The sequence below is a fragment of the Radiomyces spectabilis genome (assembly GCF_025331425.1).
Source record: "Radiomyces spectabilis strain NRRL 2753 chromosome Unknown BYT42scaffold_16, whole genome shotgun sequence".
Classification (NCBI taxonomy): domain Eukaryota; kingdom Fungi; phylum Mucoromycota; class Mucoromycetes; order Mucorales; family Radiomycetaceae; genus Radiomyces; species Radiomyces spectabilis.
This window is the reverse complement of record NW_026251941.1, coordinates 452,331-472,417: the sequence shown is the minus strand read 5'-3', so window position 1 is coordinate 472,417 and position 20,087 is coordinate 452,331. Positions and strand designations below refer to the sequence as shown.

The 20,087-nt window shown below is 42.3% G+C and overlaps 8 protein-coding genes across 8 annotated transcripts; 6 read left to right on the top strand and 2 right to left on the bottom strand.

Annotated features, from left to right (window-relative positions):
• Nucleotides 1-408: 408 nt before the first annotated feature.
• On the top strand, nucleotides 409-762 carry BYT42DRAFT_618279 (uncharacterized protein; the record flags this gene model as incomplete). Its single annotated transcript, XM_051572266.1, has 1 exon — nucleotides 409-762. One exon carries the CDS (start codon nucleotides 409-411, stop codon nucleotides 760-762), a length of 354 nt encoding a protein of 117 aa, XP_051418896.1.
• Nucleotides 763-1,785: 1,023 nt separating this feature from the next.
• Nucleotides 1,786-3,007, top strand: BYT42DRAFT_142969 (uncharacterized protein). Its single transcript, XM_051562249.1, has 6 exons — nucleotides 1,786-2,018; nucleotides 2,101-2,165; nucleotides 2,224-2,311; nucleotides 2,368-2,448; nucleotides 2,516-2,630; nucleotides 2,696-3,007. Exons 1-6 carry the CDS (start codon nucleotides 1,872-1,874, stop codon nucleotides 2,947-2,949), a joined length of 750 nt encoding a protein of 249 aa, XP_051418895.1. The 5' UTR covers nucleotides 1,786-1,871; the 3' UTR covers nucleotides 2,950-3,007.
• A 516-nt stretch (nucleotides 3,008-3,523) lies between these two features.
• Nucleotides 3,524-5,462, bottom strand: BYT42DRAFT_587826 (uncharacterized protein). Its single transcript, XM_051570205.1, has 3 exons — nucleotides 5,238-5,462; nucleotides 4,777-5,148; nucleotides 3,524-4,608 (listed from the first exon to the last, which is right to left on the bottom strand). Exons 1-3 carry the CDS (start codon nucleotides 5,352-5,354, stop codon nucleotides 3,682-3,684), a joined length of 1,416 nt encoding a protein of 471 aa, XP_051418894.1. The 5' UTR covers nucleotides 5,355-5,462; the 3' UTR covers nucleotides 3,524-3,681.
• A 1,706-nt stretch (nucleotides 5,463-7,168) lies between these two features.
• Nucleotides 7,169-8,274, top strand: BYT42DRAFT_142933 (uncharacterized protein). Its single transcript, XM_051562248.1, has one exon. The coding sequence runs from the start codon at nucleotides 7,429-7,431 to the stop codon at nucleotides 8,176-8,178; it is 750 nt and encodes a 249-aa protein (XP_051418893.1). The 5' UTR covers nucleotides 7,169-7,428; the 3' UTR covers nucleotides 8,179-8,274.
• Nucleotides 8,275-9,394: 1,120 nt separating this feature from the next.
• Nucleotides 9,395-13,238, top strand: BYT42DRAFT_142885 (P-loop containing nucleoside triphosphate hydrolase protein). Its single transcript, XM_051562247.1, has 7 exons — nucleotides 9,395-9,661; nucleotides 9,726-10,087; nucleotides 10,168-10,251; nucleotides 10,312-10,457; nucleotides 10,513-11,442; nucleotides 11,503-12,400; nucleotides 12,485-13,238. Exons 1-7 carry the CDS (start codon nucleotides 9,490-9,492, stop codon nucleotides 12,890-12,892), a joined length of 3,000 nt encoding a protein of 999 aa, XP_051418891.1. The 5' UTR covers nucleotides 9,395-9,489; the 3' UTR covers nucleotides 12,893-13,238.
• On the top strand, nucleotides 12,895-13,183 carry BYT42DRAFT_587823 (uncharacterized protein). The gene is made up of 2 exons (XM_051570204.1): nucleotides 12,895-12,962; nucleotides 13,043-13,183. Exons 1-2 carry the CDS (start codon nucleotides 12,900-12,902, stop codon nucleotides 13,166-13,168), a joined length of 189 nt encoding a protein of 62 aa, XP_051418892.1. The 5' UTR covers nucleotides 12,895-12,899; the 3' UTR covers nucleotides 13,169-13,183.
• On the bottom strand, nucleotides 13,127-14,250 carry BYT42DRAFT_587821 (uncharacterized protein). Its single transcript, XM_051570203.1, has 5 exons — nucleotides 14,056-14,250; nucleotides 13,916-13,969; nucleotides 13,702-13,855; nucleotides 13,457-13,629; nucleotides 13,127-13,361 (listed from the first exon to the last, which is right to left on the bottom strand). Exons 1-5 carry the CDS (start codon nucleotides 14,102-14,104, stop codon nucleotides 13,216-13,218), a joined length of 576 nt encoding a protein of 191 aa, XP_051418890.1. The 5' UTR covers nucleotides 14,105-14,250; the 3' UTR covers nucleotides 13,127-13,215.
• Nucleotides 14,251-16,638: 2,388 nt separating this feature from the next.
• Nucleotides 16,639-18,735, top strand: BYT42DRAFT_618273 (major facilitator superfamily domain-containing protein; the record flags this gene model as incomplete). Its single annotated transcript, XM_051572265.1, has 7 exons — nucleotides 16,639-16,733; nucleotides 16,794-16,811; nucleotides 16,870-17,113; nucleotides 17,171-17,237; nucleotides 17,323-17,953; nucleotides 18,013-18,275; nucleotides 18,335-18,735. 7 exons carry the CDS (start codon nucleotides 16,639-16,641, stop codon nucleotides 18,733-18,735), a joined length of 1,719 nt encoding a protein of 572 aa, XP_051418889.1.
• Between the last annotated feature and the right edge of the window lie 1,352 nt (nucleotides 18,736-20,087).

Here is a 20,087-nt window from a genome sequence, read left to right as displayed (position 1 = left end):
GCTCGATACTGTTGTTGATCATGAGCAATTTCTCAACTTGGATAATGCGCAGGCTTCTTTCATAACCTGTTGCTCGCTGGCAATATCGTAAGGGCGACCAAAATTTATATGAAAAATAAACAATTGCATACAGGCTACATATTTCAAATGCCATATTATCAAGAGGACATGGTTTATATGTGCTTGCGACTGTTCTTTTACATCTTTTGGTTTGTCGTTTTCGACAAGGTAACAGTTTCTAAGAGATATAATTGTTGATTTCCTTTTTAACAACAGCCTAGGCCCAATGACGCAAAGGGCTACCGGCGGTTGTGAGCATTATCTTTCCGAGTCTGATCTCGATGAAATTAAACAAGTGAATATATTCTATGCTCCTTCTTTCCTTTGCTGAAGAATAATTTCTCCGCAATGCGTTTGCTTAATCTTTCTGCGTCGCAATTGATGCGACCTTCTCTTCTGAGATCTCGTGTCGCTACTTTGTTCTCGCTGTCCGGTATTCGCAAGAAGAAGGAATCTGGATCAGTCACTGAGGATCTGAAGCATGAAAAGACCAATCGGCCCTATGGCGAAAATACGGGCTCTGGAACCATTCCCGAGCTGAAGGATAAAAAAGCATCTTTCGATCCCCATACAGTCGATCCAAAGAAGGAAATGGACGAGATGCGCAAAGAAACCGACGATTCCGTCTCACCTCTAGACTGGAGTGGTGCCAACGAGAAGACAAGCCCGCAAACCAACGAAGACGAAGAGATAAAGAAATAAAAAATTTCCGCACCATCCTTATAAAGCCAACGGCCCATTTGTTATGCCATTGCGTTGTAGCTGCTGTACATGATAGATCCTTCAAGACTCAATCGTCCTACTTTTCTTGGCGCTCTGTGCGCCGGGGGGACAATGATCGGAAAGGTGACTGCAAGTTATTTCACTTTGGTAAGCAAAAAAAAATTGGAACATATGGATTATTCAGTGGTCTTTTGAAAGTTTTCCGGGTCTCTGTGTTTGTCCTACCTCTCAACTATGGCACATCTTGATTTCTTTTGAGGATAGAAACAGCTATCAGCGTCTCCATGTCTCAACAGTTCATGAAATAGATATCTATATTATTTAAAACTCTTCTTTGCTTTCATTAAACTTGCTCCACAGACTCATTGCTTATCATTCATGTTGTTTATTATTGTAATAGACTGAGCTCTTTAATGTCGTAGAACAACTACAAAGCCATTAGCATAAATGCAAATATGATACGATGCTTGCATTCGTGGTATGCGCAACTTAAAATCATATGATATTCTTTTCAGTTGGAAGTGCTCCTTTGATAATTTCCCATGCTCCCATTCTCTGGATCCTTACCCACCTGTCACCTCCTCACACAGAACAATGAAATTTGATTGATGCAGCATTCTATTTCCTCTTCGCAATTCTCCTGCCTTAACACACGTCATATATCTTTCTATTTGCAGCTCCAAAGTTCCTTAATTGCTCATCCACAGTCACTGACTCGAAAATGGGCATATTTGGGTGCTTTATCTTCTAGGGTTATCAGTCGCCATCATGTGCTACGTTAGAAGATTGGATTTTTCGGATGTTTGTTGCTGCTCAGGGGTTATGTTACGACGGACGGAGTTTAGGGAGCGCTTGCCTTTTCTGTGAACCAAAGCACGCAAACCACTGAAGAGCACAAGCATCGGTGTCCGAGCTGCGAATGAGAAGAAAAAAATTCCCATTTTTTGAAGCTTCTTTTTGAGACATATAAAGGGTCCCGAATGATGGATCTACGGTGCACTCGCCGCGTTCTTATCCTACTTTTTTTTTAATTCGTGTCGGTTCCTATCCGAAATACTTCGTAGCCTTTTCACTCTTCCGCTTACCGCATGCCGTCAGAAAAATTGGACCATTCTCACCCAACCGAGCACGGTATAACATCCTCGACAATTATGCAAAAGACGAGCGATTCATTCCGTAACCATATCAACCCTTCGTCCGCTTCCTTTATCCGTGAACCTATTGAAAGGTCGAAAGTAAGTCGTTGATGGTTGACATGCGGCGTAAAAAAGAAAAAAAAAACTTTAATTATTAATCTGTTGTGCCTTTTCCTAAAAGGCGCAAAGTCAAACTGTTTACATCACTTCGGGTTACGGATGGGATCAGTCCTCGCAAACTGTGACGTACGCAAGACAAGTCTCCTCATTATGATGATGCAAAAACCTCACAATAAACGCGTAGGTTGTATATAACTGTGAAGAATGCTCACTGCATTTCGAATGATCAATATGAACTTAACGCACAGTCAAAGAGCATCCAACTGGATATAGTAAGTTGGTTTAATGTGTAACAAATAGAAAGCACAGTTATTTACCCCATTCATAGCGGGATCATGAAGGGGCCAACTATAATTTCAAGATTGCACAGCTATACGGCACGATCATCCCCAATAAAACAAAGATCAAGGTATTGGGAAAAAAACACGCACGTACACTCTGTATAAAATAATTCATATTAGCTTTGATAGTTCAAGGCTTCCAAAGTGGTCATTTATTTGGAAAAAGAAGAGGTTGGCAGAGAATGGACGGATCTTCGTGCAAAGAGCACCCGCGACATGTATCATCAACTTGAGAGAGCCGAGAAAAAAGGTATTCGTTTTTGTTTGTGCGGATCATGACCAGATGACTAATGGTCGAAGGTTACAACAAACCAGGGGCAGTGCATGAGGCGCCGACCACGTCTGCCGGAAAAGAGTCAGTGCAGGATATGATGAATGCGATGCTGCAGCAAGCGGACGAGAAAACAAGGAAAATGATGGAAAAATCCATGTTGGAAGCTCAACAAACGTTTTTGGCGAAAAAACTGGATCCTTTTCTTCCTCCTGACATGGAACCTGTCAGCGGCAATGTTCCCAAACACACGTGTCACCAACAACATCAGCATCAGCACCAACATCACCATACTTGATATGATCGTATCGTTACGTTACGTTTACTTATTTACATGACCATTTTTTATTAAAGCATTCCTACTAGTGATACTATAAGAAGCCGAGTACTCATTCTTCTTATACGCTGAGCATTTTCTTTGAAACATGGTTCCAACACACAGATCACTTTAGGTAGAAATGCGGAACTACTGTCCATCACACAGTAGCACATCATTTGATCTACATATTATCCATGCATTGACACCTTGATTTTGTTTTTCTGTCATTTTGTGAGGATGGAAACCCTTGATCCCTTGATCTGGTTTTGTTGCTAGGAAACTTATGTTTGCATAAAACTTCGGAGTCGACTTGGATTTCATGAGTGATAATTGTCCTTCTGGAAATTCGCGACTGAAACTTTGTGGATGACATGTTATGCAGTGCATTCTTTGACGAATGCAAGTTGCCAAATGACGACTCTTTGCGTAATCAATAAAAAAAGACTTCGCAAATAGCGGAATGCAAACGTGAGGTTTTCTTTTTTTAATAAGGAAAAATAAGCGGTATAGGATATGAAAGGTGTTGCGAAGAAAAAATGTTTCAACAGTACAGAAAAAAAAAAAAAAAGTTGATGGAACAAGGCAGAGATGATAAAGCGATACAAAAGGTTAATTGGGGATAGTATATGAACAATGGTGGTGGGAATTTTGGAGATGTAGAAATATGAGAGAAAAGGGAGGTGTGACAGGGAAACTAAAGAGGTACAAGGTTTACTTTGAAGCTTTGAAGTTGAGTTGAAGGCCTGCCGCTCCGCCTGACCACAGAAAACTGGATACGACCACGGCCAAGGTAAAGGGAACTGTCCAGTCGTCGGTGATACCAAACTGAGCTGCTGCACCGAGTAAGAAGGTCATGCATGTCAGTGGGACCAAAGGATCTTTTTCCAAAATGACGGCGGTTCCCATTTCAGACGGATACGCGCATGGAAGTACGCCGTGAGATAAGAAGGAATAAACTTTTCGCTTGCGGTCTTCGGGACTCAGCGACCGAGATGGCGTCGTCAGTTTAGTTTCCTGATCAGAGTCCAAGCACGAACTATCATCATCGGTTTCATTATGTGCTTCATGATGGTCTTTGAATCCTCCTACAAGATCGCCTCGTAACATATGCTCCAACATGTCGGTATCTTTGATCGCCAGCGATCGTCGTTTGGATTCCATCAACAGCTGCGATTGTCGTTTCGGGTCACGGATGGTATGCGGATGATGGTGGGTATGTTGTTCTTCCTCAGCGTAAGGTGGATGATGATGCGACGCTGAGGAGGACAATTTCATTCTTTCCAAGTGGTTTTCAAGCTGAAGGAAATCTTGTTCCAGTTGCGATACAATTTCGTCTTTCAGAAGCAGTTCCTGTTTCAGCATTTCCACATCATTATCCTTGTATGAATGTTGACGCAATATGTCTTCTTTCTCAGTCTCCAATTCCTCAATGATATGTTCCAGTCTCGCAATCTTATTTTCCAATTCCACAGCGTAAGATCCTTGGGAAACGGAAGAATGAATCACAGGACGACAAATATGCTGTGCTTCCATTTCTTGCTCCTGATCGTCCGGTGGCAGTGTCATCACTACGGTCGATTCGTCGATAGGCTTCATTGTATAGCAGCATGTATCATCACATGTTGCTTGGCCGTTGATCTAATGTCTTATCCCTTAGTAAACTTAAACTTATCCAAGAAAGAAAAAGGGGGGATGGGGGGAGAAGAGAGAGGAGAGAGAAAGAGTCGGATTAAACCAGAAAAATATTGTAAAAGGGAGATGATGGAGAGAAGGGGGGAAATTGTTTCAGCTTTTTTTTTTTTTTACCTGTCGATGTAAAAGGTTGACCATTTGTACAAGATATTCGTACTCTGGTCCCACCGATTTCATGCGAGCAATTTGTTCTTCTTGATATTTACGAAGTTCGGATTTCTTTTCGTCCAAATCTTGTTCCAGTAATCGAGCGGTGCGTTGCAGCTTGACGTTGGTAAGTGTTAATTCGCGAATGGTCTGTGTGAGGGGTTGCGTTTTTTGGTCGATCAAATTATCTGTATCCACTTTAAGTAATCGGTTGATCCTCATTAATTTAACATTTTGCAGCGTCAACGCTTCAATCTGGGCTTCTAATTGCTTGTCGCGAGTATGAGTATCGCCTTCTTGAATTTCTCGTTTTGCTCGGCTGTCCATGTTCACCGATAACTTTTAAACAAAATGTCGCCATACGGTCAGAATACTTGTATAACTTTTTTTTTCGTGTAGCCTGCCGATGTCCAGTTCATTCCTGTTACCTTTTGATCGTTTTTGGGCATGGAGTAATTCATCAGGTTGGAGTTGATGCTGAATCGCGGGACATCGTTGGAAATATCTGAACTCCGCGGAGAGGGCGTGCGAGAGCGTGAAGACATGATAACGGAAGAAGAAGAAGAGGGTCGAATACAAGAAAAAAAAGAAGATGATAAAGAGAGGATTAGAGTGGTGGAAGAAAAAAAAAGTTCAAAGTACAGGTAAAAGACACAGCCAAAGGAAAAAAAAAAAAAAAATAGCACAATCCATTATCGTATATCAAAACATATGAAAACCACGAGTGTTGTGCAACCTTCATTCTTCTACTTGCCTTTTTAGTCCATGGAAGATGTATTACAATTTTGCGGTTGGACATTGTGCATTGGGAATACTTATATTTCTATTATCATTGTTTTTCCGACTGGCGATCCATCAAAAAAAAAAAAAAAAAGCTTCTTTGATTGATATGCATAAAAAGCCCTGAGCTTATTTGGTCATTTCTCCAGGTTACACGACACTTAATTATCAGCCGAGAAATTCGCTGATACCATTCATCAGGGCGGATCAGTATTTGCTCACTTTGTGCTCCAATCCAGCAAAAGTGAACAGGAAGAGGAAGCCGTACAGTACGGGTATTTTACTTTGATATTTACTAGATGTTATAATCCAAATAGCTATAGGCAGAGAACAATGAGCTCAAACGGGCAGTAGGACTAGACATAATTTCATCGAGTAAACCTCGCTGGCACTTGTCCATTTCAATTTTGCATTTCCCCAGTATGCGCAGTAGAATGATCAAGACATTCGTAGGGAAGGCTAGCGGGCGGGACTTTTCAGTGGTTATCAATAGAGTTCTGCTTATATCCATTCATAATGCTAAGTAAAAATTTAAGAATGATCAAGTTTCTTGATTCAGTTCGGTGCTGGACAAGCAATAGCCTAATGTAGCTATTATTTCAACAGATAGCCAAAGTTCTCTGGTTTTTAGTTGCTATCAGCAGCATTGAGTACAGTATTAGCCTCATAGTGTTGTTGCAATCAGCAACAAACTCTTACTGTGAAAACAATTATTTCCGCTTTATCAAAGTTCACAGACCATACAACATATGCTGCTGAATTGTTTGTGTTCTCAAGGCATCAGTAATTTATGTAACCCTCCATTGACCAGATATTTTCTGATAGCTGTTACTCCTTGGTTTCAGAAATGAAAAGGGATCAATGTCATCCAACGCTACATGATGATTGCAATACAGCGCCGCATCAAGCGAGAGAACCAAACCTTTATCATTGATAAATACTTTGGCTAAATGCTGAAACGAGTTATTTTATGGGAATTATCTATGTCCGGGATTACAAGCGATAGTTATTAGATATTGCATTAGCTTCTGATCTGCAACGCCTTGTGGAGGTAGAAGAGCGAGAGTCGACACCTAATGGCAGGAAAAGTGCGCAAGCTCCGCAATGAAGCGGGGAATGCGCCGACAAAAAAAGTTCACACAGACCCCCCCCCACTGTCCACAATGGCGTGACTGGGTTCGGTTAAACTTCCGGCCTTTCTGCCGCTCTTGCCCTCTTTGTTGCTTTGAAATGGCTCCTTTGACATTTGAGCACATTATTCCTATTAACTAGGATTTCTATGGTAAATTACACTACAACTAATTGTATCAGAGTTTCATTATAAAGTTTTTTTTTTCAACCACAACATAACAGCTCTTGGGGATGGAAAGTTCGAACTCGCAAAAAGAGAATATGCCAATTAGACCCAAATCGAGGACCCACACATTCAATTGCTGGAAGAAAAAAAGAGAACATTTTCAATTCTCAACACGTATGATTGGAGAGAAAATCATCTTTGTTCTGCCCATCGTATCAACTGATTGGTAAAAAAATAAAAAACAATTCCACCTTTGTTGAGATACGATGGCGGTGAACACATGGCATTTCGTTTGCTGTTTTTCAATCGCTCATTGAAAACTTCAGATACTCCGCCCGGATAAAGCGGCGGGCAATTCAACCCAAAGCGACGGAAAACTTTCGCCACTTTGTTCAACCCCATGACTTCAACAGAGAACATGAGAGCCATTGTTCTCTATGATTACGAAATAGCCGGCGACGGTAATTGATATTTAAGAAATATTATCTTTGACCCCCGATTTTCTAACAACCTCGGTCATACATATAGATGAGTTGCCGTTAATGCGAGGCGAGTATGTCAATGTATTAGACAAGCTCGACGACAGCGGTTGGTGGCAAGGCAAAAATGAAGCTGGCCACACTGGAGTGTTTCCTTCCAATTATGTACAAGTACTTGACAATCAATCACCACCTGCCCGACCCATGCGCGCTCGACCACCTACTATCAAAATGGAATCCAGCGCATCCGTGAAAGAGGGACCTTTATCGCCTTCGCTTGCTCGTCCACCTCCCGTTCCCTTGACAACACGCCCTACTTCCTTGCTAACGAGTCGAGGGTCGCCTTCTTCCGATGCATCATCGACATCGGCAGCGCGGCCAATTACCACTCCACCACGTCCTACCACTTTGCCCCCTGTGCCTTCTCGACGATTCAATTCCACCATTTCCACCGATCCAAAAAAGCCCACAGGAGGTGTGCCAATCTTTGCTCCGGATCTACCTCCCATTACATCACCCATCAAGCAGAGACCGTCACAAGAACTTCCCGATTTACCACCTGCTCGACCCACTCGACCCGTGCCTGCGCCGGCAGCCACCACCTCCTCCGTATTGTCTACCGAGAAATCGCATACTGAAAACGACCACCCCAGCCGACCAAGCATGGCTAAAGTACCCAAGGTATGTATCTTTTTTTTTGTTTTTGTGCAATCGTTGTCATTCCATCGCTGCTTTAAAACATGGCTCCCAATTTTAACCATGGTCACCGCTTATGTAGAGTTTCATGGCGAAACAAGCGCAAGGAAATCGTAAGTGAAAGGCAGAGTGCTTTGCTTGGCTACTATTGTCCGTTGCGATGACTAATCATGTGGAATTTCAACAGCTGTTCCTCCGCTACGCACTGAATCGACTACTCCACCAAGCGGGCATCCATCTGGGGAAACGACGATTAGCCGCCCACCACGACCTGCTTCCATTAATACGAATAACAATGCCCATCAGCTGATGACTAGTGCTGAACGAAAGAGCCATAATGATTCTCCGCTTTCTCCTCCTCCCATGCCGAAACGCTCCATGCCTGCGCCTCCACCCTTTTCGTCGCGTCCGGAAGGACCCTCGCATTCCCGCCAATCCTCCAGCGATTCATCTTCTCGGCATGGACCACCCGATCCTTTGGAATTGAGATTAAAGTCATTAATTGCCCAGGAAATGGACAAGATGCGGGAAGAATTCGATCATCGATTAAAGGAGGAACGGCAAAACTATGAAGAACGGCTAACTGAAATTGAAAATCGAATGAAGTCCATGGAAAAGGAGCTGAAGGCCTTGGTAGGACCAAAGTAATGGAAAGATGTACTTATGCTGAAGTGAAATCAATTCCTGAAAATATATCGTTTAATCCTCCTCGTTACTTGCCTGAAAATAAATTTACATCTCTAATCTCTCCTTTGGCTATTCCAGTAGCAAAATATTAACATGTGATTTCACAGCCCAAACCCGTGTCTAAGATATGGATCACTAGTATACTGTAGTATGAAATTCATGGTCGTGGACAACGATATAGAGGAAAACAGGATTCCATAAGATAGAAAGAACCTCATCATACAGTACATGGGCAGATTCAGCATGGAGTAGAATTTTGAATGATGTGAGGATTAATGATAATCACTCTGTTTGCTTGTAACGTTACGTTCGTGCCTCTGTGCAGCTGATTTCACTCGCAATTCAGTGCAATAGCTTGTGGTAAAGGACTCCTTTTATATCTTTGTTATATAAAAGTAGCTTATGTCATCTAAGTTTAGGCAGAATTAGCCACGCAGTTGATAAGATGGTTCAATTGAAGCAATTGAAGGGTTTGCTGCAAAACAATTCCCATTCGTTTATTTACCGCAGAACGATGCACGAATACAAGCAGAGCCGATTGGCACGCGTATACGCGTCCCAAGGCGCGCCATCCAAGGGCCCAACTCCGCCGTAGAAAACATTTCATTCCTGTGCCTGTGAGGGGAACGCCTTCCTTATTTGGAGACGCGCCTTTTTTTTTTCTGCGCTTATATTTTTTTTTCTATCCTCTATTTGAGCGCCATTCCTTTCCTTTGTTTTGAGGATTACAAAGTATGAGGAATGAAGTCCAACTATGCAGAGCATTTGGCTTGGTACGAGCATTCCGTCCGTCCGTATAAAGTTAAACCCTACGATACACCCACCCTCTGCTGCCGCGACTATAACAGCAGATCAAACCACCTGTCTAATCCCACACTTGACGAGTTTTCCTCGTCCGCAGCCAACACAACCTGTAAGTGAATGGTGAAAATGAACAAAAGATTGAAAACTTTTTGCTAATCTATCCCTCAATACAGCCATGTCCATGCCTACTCGCAAACGTCCGCGTGCCGAAAGCGAGGATTTTGACGATGATTTCGATATGCGAGCTGTGATTGACTTGACCATGCAGGAAGAATCTCGTAAACTGAAAAAGCTTAGTCTTTCCAACAAAAAGCATGCGCAGTCCATTATCGCAAATTCTGAAAGACAAACATCGACTTTTTCAAGGCCTGATCATGAAGCACCATCGACATCTCTGCCGCAGCATAGTAGTGGGAATCCATCAACTCCCGCTACCCTTGAAACCGCTTTAGCTGAATTCCAAGATCTCAACGAGATATTTTCCGATAATGATTGGGATGATCCGGATTTCGATTATGGTGATTCCGATGCCGTGGTAACCTATGCTACTGATTTTCTTTTTTTTTTTTCTTTGAAAGTGGTGTCATGTGACTGAATATGCTCGTCGTTCTGTAGGACTCTTTCTTGGACAAGTCAATCGTACTGGATGATGATTTGATGATGATGGATGAAGAACCGGAAAGACCTCAAGGACCACAGGTACAGGAAATACGGAAACGATCATTGTTTGATCTCTCTATTCATCTGTTTATTTCTAAGGGCCCCACAATGAGTCTGGAAGAATTGCGGAACAAGTTGGAATTATTAAAGGGTAGAGAAAACGAGATCAATAAAGATCTTGTGGATTGCATGCTTGCCGGAGAAGCGCCCGATTTAGCCATGCAAAAGAAGTTACTGGAAGAACGGTAAGTGGCAAAAAGACCCAACAATATAGTGCCGCCTTCCCAACTCTTTTTACAGAAAGACAGTCCTGGCGATGATCAAGGAAGTTCAAGAAAGTATTAGTACCGCAGAACCAAACTCACTCGCGGGTCTATCACCTAACGATACAACGAGCGGGCCAATGATGTTATCATCCAGGCCCACGGTATTCGAGGATGTCACCAATTCACCCGTCCCTGCACCCGCACCTACGCCTGTGATACATCATGCTCCTTCATCTCCAGCTTTGATCCCACCTATACCATCGCCATCAACCTCGGAATTCAAGGAAACCAACGTACAATCACAATACCCCTGGTCCCGCGATGTTCGCAAAGCTTTGTTGCACAATTTCAAGTTGAAGGAATTCCGCGCAAATCAACTGGAAGCTATCAACACAACATTGAGCGGTGAAGACGTGTTTGTCTTGATGCCAACAGGGGGTGGTAAAAGTTTATGCTACCAATTACCGGCCATCATCCAGCGACATAAACGGCGTGGGGTTACGGTGGTGGTTTCGCCATTACTTTCGTTGATGCACGACCAAGTCAGTGCGCTTGTACGGGAAAAGGGCATTGCTGCGGCCTTACTCAACGGACAAATTTCCAAGAAAGATCGTCAATGGATTTTTGCTGAATTGGAAAACGATCCACCAAAGATGCATCTTTTATATCTTACGCCCGAACTTTTGCAACGATCGGGAGCGCTCCAAGAGATCTTTCAAAAACTGCACCGTCGAAACTACTTGGCTCGATTTGTTATCGATGAAGCGCATTGTGTATCACAGTGGGGACACGATTTTCGACCGGATTACAAACTGTTGGGAAGTTTAAAAACAACATACCGCGATGTCCCCATCATGGCCCTCACAGCCACAGCCAACGAAGTGGTTCAGAAGGATGTCATGCACAACCTCAATATTGTTGGATGCAAGATTTTCAAACAGAGTTTTAATCGAAAAAATCTCATGTAAGTCATAACATCTGGGAATGCCGAAGCAAATGGTGACTGATTTTGTGGTCCTTCCAGCTGGGAAGTGATTCCGAAACCGAGCAAGGCCAACATTTGTGCAGATATCTATTCATATATTCATCAGCATCACGCGAACCAGTCCGGTATTATTTACTGTATATCAAGACGCTTATGCGAAGAGACAGCAGATAAACTTCGAACCGAATTTGGATTGAGTGCAAAACACTACCATGCAGCGATGTCACCCGCCGATCGTCTCAAGGTGCAGCAAGAATGGCAGTCGGGCCATGTTCAGGTCATTGTAGCTACGGTGGCTTTTGGTATGGGCATTGATAAACCCGACGTCCGCTTTGTCATCCATTATTCGATGCCAGCTTCCATTGAAGGCTATTACCAAGAAACCGGACGCGCGGGTCGCGACGGTTTAGTGGCTAAGTGCCGCTTGTATTATGCATACCGCGATACACAAACTCATCTTGTCCTCATTGAGAACGGTGATGGTGATTATCAGCAGAAAAATCGATTACGAGCCAATCTGAACCAAATGGTGCGTTACTGTGAGAACAAGACCGACTGTAGACGACAGCAAATTCTAGGCTACTTTAACGAACGGTTTGATCCTGCACTTTGTCATCGAACGTGTGACAACTGTCTAGCGAATCAACATCAGCAAGTGGTGCAAAAAGACATGACGCAAGAAGCGATCGGTATTCTATGTTTGATGAGACGGATACAATCCGATAATGTGACATTGAATCAAGCGGTGGAACTCATGCGTGGCTCCCGCGCCAAACGATACATTGAACGTGATTACCATAATATGGAAGGTTTTGGTAGTTCGAAACATTTATCGCGGACCGATGCAGATCGGTTGGTCAAATACCTCGTCACCAGCGACGCTTTTGTTGAACATACGGAATGCAACTCGAAAGGATTTGTGTCTTCCTATTTACGTGTAAGTTTGCTTTTTTGTGTATTGTTTAATGGTGTGTACGGTGCTTGGGATGAAAATAGCTAACAAATGAAATGAATGAGGTAGGTTGGTAACAAGGCCACGGCTGTCGAAAGAGGGCAGATGAAAATCGTGCTTAATTTCACAACAGAGATGAGAGGCATGGGAGGTCCCAGTTACAATGGTGCGGCTTCTAGACGACCGGCTCCGCCTCCTTCACCGTCCATATCATCTTCCGTTCAACGTAGACCCGCCTCCACCACTCCAAACTATGCATCAAATCGGCCCATCCCTCCTAGCATCCCTCGACCTGTTAGACCTGCTCAAGCATCCTCATCTTTCTCATCGCATACGCCCACCACCTCATCCTCCTTTGCAAAATCCGTCAAGACACAATGCTACAAACAGCTGAGAGAACTACGGAATAAGGTAAATCAAATATGGCTGATCCAGACCCTTGACAACGATTTTTTTTTGAAACCGACTCGTTTTTGATTAGATCATGTCCGAATTCAACATCCAACAACCTGCCACTATTTTCACCGATACCCAATTGAGAGACATTGTAAGTCACTATTCCGCCAGTGATGTTCGGAACTGAAATTTGTATCGGTTTTTCTTATGTTTTTCTTCTTTGTGAACTAGGCTGATCAACTACCGACGGGAATTCTTGCATTTCTTCAAGTTACCAAAATGACAGATGAGCGATTTGAACAGTACGGTCGAAGGTTTTTAGAGATTTGCAAGAAACATGCTGTGCAGAGTTTATAAAAAAAAAAAAAAAAAGAGGGGGAGGAAAACTCGGGGATGTCAGAGGTTTAGTCCTTCTTGGTTTCCTCGTCGTTGACGATACCACGCATTAGTTCTCGGTTCATCACTTCCATCATTACTTGGTTACACATTTTGGCATAAGGATTCTCACGCACCGCAATGGTTCGGGCAATGGAATTTCCATACTTGGCACCTGATCATGACATGTCCCCCAATTTCAATAAAAAAAAAGCCGTGAAAGATTATTTAATTATGTGTGTTGAAACTTTGGTGAAGGAATGCGCTTACCCATTTCGAAATCACGTTGAGCTGCGGCCAAATCGCCCTGTTGTCGTCGGAGGATGGCTCGCTGAGTATATGCTTGACGAAGGATCTTTGGCTGGTTACTAGCTGTGTCAATGACGTGGTTGAGATCTTTTAAAGCAAGGTCGTCCTCTTTTCGCATGCGATATATTTGGGCTCTACGAAGATGAATGTGTTTGCGATTCAATGAGTGGGTCCAACGATAACGGAACCAAGCTCATTCTAATTACCGATTGTTATAGGCGGAGGCGTAGGTGGCTTCTAGCCCAATACATTGTTCAAGTGTCTTCAAAGCGCCGTCCGTATCTCCCTTCTCTGCTTGTGCGATTGCTTCTTTTTCAAGGGTTCTTAACTGCTCTAACAGTTTCGCATCGTACAAGTCCTCTAGTTTTATGTCAAAGAGTTAAGATAAACTGTCCAAGCCAATATGAAGGGGATGTATACCTGGGGACTGTCCTTCGGATGACTCAAAAGAGCTCAAAGGCAACCCCTGTGCCTCTAATTATAAAGTAATGACTGTATGAATACATTAAAGAACAAAGCGCTGAATAGATTAGGGGTTGACGCGGAAGACGAGCTCTTACCGGGATTAAACATCAAATCAAGAATAGCATCATCGGATGTTTGGACCATGATATGACTTGTGGTATGATCAATAGAATAAAAAAAAAAGCGACAAAAACTTGACGAAAACAAAAAGATCAAGAGAGAGGGACGATCAAGGTTCAATTTTAACCATGAAAGCAAGAGAGACAGCGAGCGTGAGAAAAAAAAGAAGGGTGCGTGGGGTTGTCGGAATATGAAATTGGGAGGAAGATGAGGGAAATTGAAAGATGCATTTTTGAAGCTACGACATTTATTTCGCAAATTACAATAAGAAAACTTGAAAAAAAAAAAAGCCGCTTCGGTATTTTTCCTGATGAAGCTGTACTCCATTCTCAATTCCAAAGATTATCAAGTGAAAGTGACAAAGGTGTTACAGCTTCTTATTACTTATTTTGGGGTTGCATGTCATACTGTACCCAGCGTGGGACAAGTTGACCGCGGAATTTTGTGCGTGGAATCTATTCGCCTATCTGCATTGATCGGGCACTTTCAACAATCAGATCTGTATGAAAATCATGCAAAGCCTAGAATTTGAATATCATTTGTGGAGACGCGGCGTGACAGCTTCTTGTACACTGTTCATATCTTACAAAGACTTTGGAACTCGCAAAATGCCCAGGACAGATTCGCTGAGGTGGACCTTTAAGATGTCCAAGAGAATGAAAATAACATGATCCAAGGGCAAGGCCGTGTCATGATTAATCCAGAGCCATAATCACCACTTTTACACAAGATGCCTTGATTAAAAAGTTGCTACTAGTTATAATTTAACTTGTCATCATCTTTGACTGTGTTGCTAGCATCCTTTATGTTTCTTTGTAAAATTGCAATTGTTCTATACTCCTGAAATTCCGATGGTAATATGTGCGAGAAGGCTATCACGAGTCATTCTGTTGTACAGACGCATTTTAACAGTAAGCCAGCTAAATACAAATAAGCAGACGCTAGCCATGATTCTGATTTCGAATGCTCTTCGGAAACAGGTAGCGCCTTGGCATACCTCTACATCTTGTCACTTAGCTTAAGAATCGTACAAAGCACCAAACCAGATATTGAAAGACTGACTGTTCAATGGCCCATGCAAACAACAGCCAGTCTTTGCATTGATACAATGCATCGGTCAGTACGGATTTGGGGCTTTTGCACCCACTCATTGTCCTAACTTACCAGAAGACCTGTGCAAGCAGGAAGCAGAACAAGAATGGAAATAGACACATGCAATTATTAAATGGCTGTGCAGAGACTATATCAGTTACCAAATTCAGAGATTGTAACGGGAGCGACACCAAAGACGATGCCCTAGACAATGGCCACCGAACAAATGATGCAGAAAAGAATGAGTTTTGGGCGTGACAACACTGGTCTCGATATAGAAGAAACCGACACGGGGGCCCAAAAAGTCCCATATCCAATGGATCCCAACTTTGGACTTTGAAATGTCGCTGAGCGTACCAAATCCGGCGCTGGAAGCACGCACAGTTGGCAATTTCAGAGGTGGGATATTTTGGAAGGTGCTGGGAAATTGGACGTTGCAATGGCGGAAAGAAGCGCTGATAACACCTGACCAAACCCAACCCAACTCAATAAATAATGTGACAAACAATACAAAGCCGATTGGACGAGTGAAAACCGCTCAAAAACGACTCGTCTCGGTCAGCTTCGTCGTCCTTTTTTCCCAGATCTGAGTCGGTGGAAGTCCCGATCATCGGCGTATCATCAATGTGTAACAAGAGTGCGGTCTCGACAATGGACGGCGTCTTTCCAAAATGTCAAGGTTTCAGGAAAAAAGAACCGAGCAAAACCTCATAAATATTGTACATCACGGTAAAACGATTACCTCTCTGATGATAAAATTAACAGGACTGATTCTCTTTCATATACAGTAAGCCGCCGCCTTTCTTCAGAAGTGGGTGTGCCGAGATTTTGGAAAACATCAAGCTTTCGAAAAAACCAGATTGGAAAAAAGCGGGAGTTGACTGTGAATCTAACATACGGAGCAGATCTTATAAACTTTATATATCACGGTAAAACGATCATCATCTGATTATAAAATTAATAGATCTGATTATCTTTTCATACGAACCGCGATAATGTAGTTTTTCCAAAGAAATGCTGGAAACACTCAACCCATGAAAAGAGAAACAAGAGTAACAGCTTTTTTGATCTCCAACCTACCGCATTAAGCATCACCGAAGGTCCCCGCACCCATTTAGGAAATCAAGGCGACAAGAAGTACTTTGATTGGTTGAGATTCAACATCATGCGATCGGAGATTGCCATTTGTGTGGTCCAAAAAAAAAAAAAAAAAAAAAAAAAAAAAAAAAGCGCGTCGTGAAAAGGCAATGTTAAAAAAATCAGATAAATCCTGGAGCCCCGTTCCTGTACACTGTACCAAAAAAAAAAAAAAAACGCTAAAAAAATCAGATCAGATCAGATAAAGAGAAATCTCGGAAGCAATGACTGGCTAATCATCTTTTATAAAAGTCGCATCGCGTACCTTATTCTTTTTCCTTTCTTCCTTTTTTTTTCATTATTTTCTCTTTTTGAGGAACGGATTCATAATGAGACATCTTGAAGAAAGCATACATGAACTCAATGTGGCTGAACAGTATACCAAGATATGGACCAAATGGGAAAAATATACTCTCTATGCTTTGTAAGAACAACAAATTCACATGTGTATCTGATTTCCTCACTAACCTACTTTTTTCTCTAGAATTGTGTTAATTGCTTGGTAGTTTTGCTTTTGTTTTTGCGCGCCTTTTCCTTTGCTGATTAGTTTCTTTCTCTAGGGTACTTCATTGGGAAGCCAGCGTTATCCAAGTATCTAGCATTTACGTGACTTCTGCGTTGGGTTCCAGCAGTTTGATCAGTACTTTGAGAACAGTTAGTTCCATTGTCCAAACTGTATTATTGCCTTTCTATTCAAAGATTTCTGACAAAGTTGGCCGTTCTTCTATTTACGGTTTGGCTGTCATCTCTCTTATTGTATCGCTTATAATTCAAGCAACAGCCAAGAACTACGATACCATTTTGGTAAGTCATCAATAACAACTCACAGTCGCGACTTTTTTTTTAATTGGATCTTCTTAGGGTGCGCAAGTTATCCATGCATTTGGATTTGGCGGTATTTTCATCATGGGTCCCATTGTCATCGGAGGTAAATACCATCATCAACTCAAACATCAAATGACGGATTACAATCTCCTTCTTAATGCACCTGCTCACTATTTTTCATTGATTAGATCTCACTGATGTTGTGAGCCGTGGTTTATTCCAAGGTCTCTACGGTATTCCCAATATCATTAATATTTTCGTTACACCTTTTGTTGGTGACGCTCTTGGCTTTGCCCACTGGCGTTGGGCTTACGCGATGAACGTCATTATTTTTGCTGTAACTGGTGCTCCTTTGGTAGCCATGCTTTTGCGTCTTGAATATCGTGCCCGACACACACCCGGTTATATCGCGGCGGCAGAAGAAAAGAAACAATTGAAAGCCACCCAACCTCAAAAAACTTTCGGGCAACGTTTGTACCGATTTATCATCAATTACGATATCGTGGGCTCCTTGTTATTAGCTGGTGCTTTAACAATGATCCTTTTACCCTTGGTGCTGGCCAATGCTCGATGGGGCGGATGGGGCTCTAGCATTACTATTGGTACTCTCGTCGGTGGTGTCGTGTCATTTATCCTCCTTATTATCTGGGAATGGAAGTTCGCTGAAGTTCGTTTATTGCCTTGGGCAAGATGGCCTAATAGCACCCCTATTTTTGCCATCATTATCATCTCATTGATCTCTTTAATCCAATCTTCCAACTGGATTTATTTCCCTCTTTATCTTATGATTTCCCGAAAAATTTCCTCTGGTCGCGCCAAGTAAGTGGATCAATCATTATTGAAACTGAACAATGAGTTAACCATTTCTTTTTCACCAGTTTGTTAGATTGCGGTTACTCTGTAGCTTCAGCGGTCTTCCAAGTCATCACTGGTTATTTGATGAAACGCACCAAGAAATGGCGTCCTTTTACCTGGGCCGGTATCTGTTTAATGGTACTCGGTATTGGCTTGATGATTCCTGCTCGTTTACCCCATTCTTCCGATGCTTTTGTGGTTGTTTCCCAAACCATTGCCGGTGTTGGTGCCGGTATGTTGGATATCCCTATTACTGTGGCTGTTCAAAGTTCTGTTCCCCGAAAAGGTAATGACCAACTCAAAAATCAAGCCATCCTGACCACTCACCTGTGCGTTTCACATTAGATTTGGCCATTGTCACAGCCTTGATGCAAGTTGGTAGCACCATTGGCTTTACCATTGGCAGTACCATTTCTGGATCACTCTGGAATTCTATGATTCCTGAATTATTGATGAAGAATGTCCCTGGCATTAATATGCGACAAGTGATGGGAAATGTCACTTACGCTCAAAATCTTCCCGAACCTGAATATAGTCTTGTGGTCGACTGCTTTGGCCAAGCCCAGCGTGTATTGACCATCATTGCCTGTTGTATGGTTGCTTTGGCCTTCTTATGCACATTACCTATGAAATCTTTCGGTTTGGACGAAACCGATAACTATCAGAAAGACCATGAAAACGATACCACGGAAAAGCACGAAGGACTCGACGATGAAATAACCCCACCCAATACGGAAAAAATATAAACTCACTCCCAACCGCTATTTCACTGTAACTTTTTTTATCTCCATAGACACTCATTTTTTTTTTTGTAAATTTTTTAATTTTTTATTTTTTTTAGTTACCTCTTCCCCCGGATGTACTCTATGCATTCATAATAAACGAATGGTACTTATTCTCTACTCATTTATCACATGAATGGAATCGTGATGGCAGGAATAGATAAGATCGACCAATGAAACCACACCCTTGTATGATCTTGATCTCCGAAGAAGGGAGATAGTACCCAGGTAGGGCCACGGTGAAACTAATTTTTTCTAGTCTTACTTTTTTTTTCAATGAATCACATGTGATACGAGTAGTGTGAGCGGTAATAGTTTGACGGAGTTGGGCCGAGAAGTTTTATTTCAACATGCTATTGATGAATGGAAAATTCCAAGTACAATTACTGTTATATAGAAACGGCTTTAATATGATTGATTCGTTATCAGCTGCAACGGATCAAGCCTGGCAAAAATCGACTGCTTAGACAACCAAAACACGGGATACAGTTCGAGCTCAAATTCAAACTCTGGAAGCAAGAAGAGAAAATTACCGCAAAACAAGCTGGTAAACAAGATACGAATCAGAGAATGCTCGAAAGAATAGCGATGCAAAAACCATACGTTTAAGAAAACAAGTCATCCATCTGCGGTTGGTGTTGGTAATGCCTGTATTACTCCTGCAATGAGGGGACGATTACCTCAATGGGTGCCCTTTTTTTATACCATTCAATCCTTATACATTTGTTGGCGTTTCGCCTCTAAATATACAAATACTGAGGATGGTATTACTTTATCTTTTTCGACTTGTGCTATTATGTGAATGCGTTGGGTTTCTATTTATGGGTTTTCCCCGGATCGAAGATGTTGCTGTATGCTATTTAGACATTGATCAGCGTTGCCTGGCTATTGTGGTTTGGCACAAACCCTTATGCATTTTTAAAGCTACGATACGTATTTCGCAAATTACAATAAGGAGATTGAAAAGGTCGCTTCGAGTATTTTTCTTGATGGAGTTGTACTCCATTTACAATCTCAAGGATTGATAAGTGAAAGAGACAAAGGTGTTACGGTATCCTATTACTTATTTTGGGATTGCCTGTCATACTCTGTCCAGCGTGAGTGGGACAGGCAGACCTCTTGTGCGTAGAATTTTAACCGTCCATCTGCATTGATCGGACATTTTTAACAATTTTTTACCAGTACGATCCGAACCAGGAAGTTCGAGACCAGCAAATGTTGCCCGAGCTACCGTAGTAAGATCTTCCAGCCGCTCAAGCGAGTTCAGAATCTACGACTATATCAACGAAGACAGTATTTTCTTACCTCAAAGAATG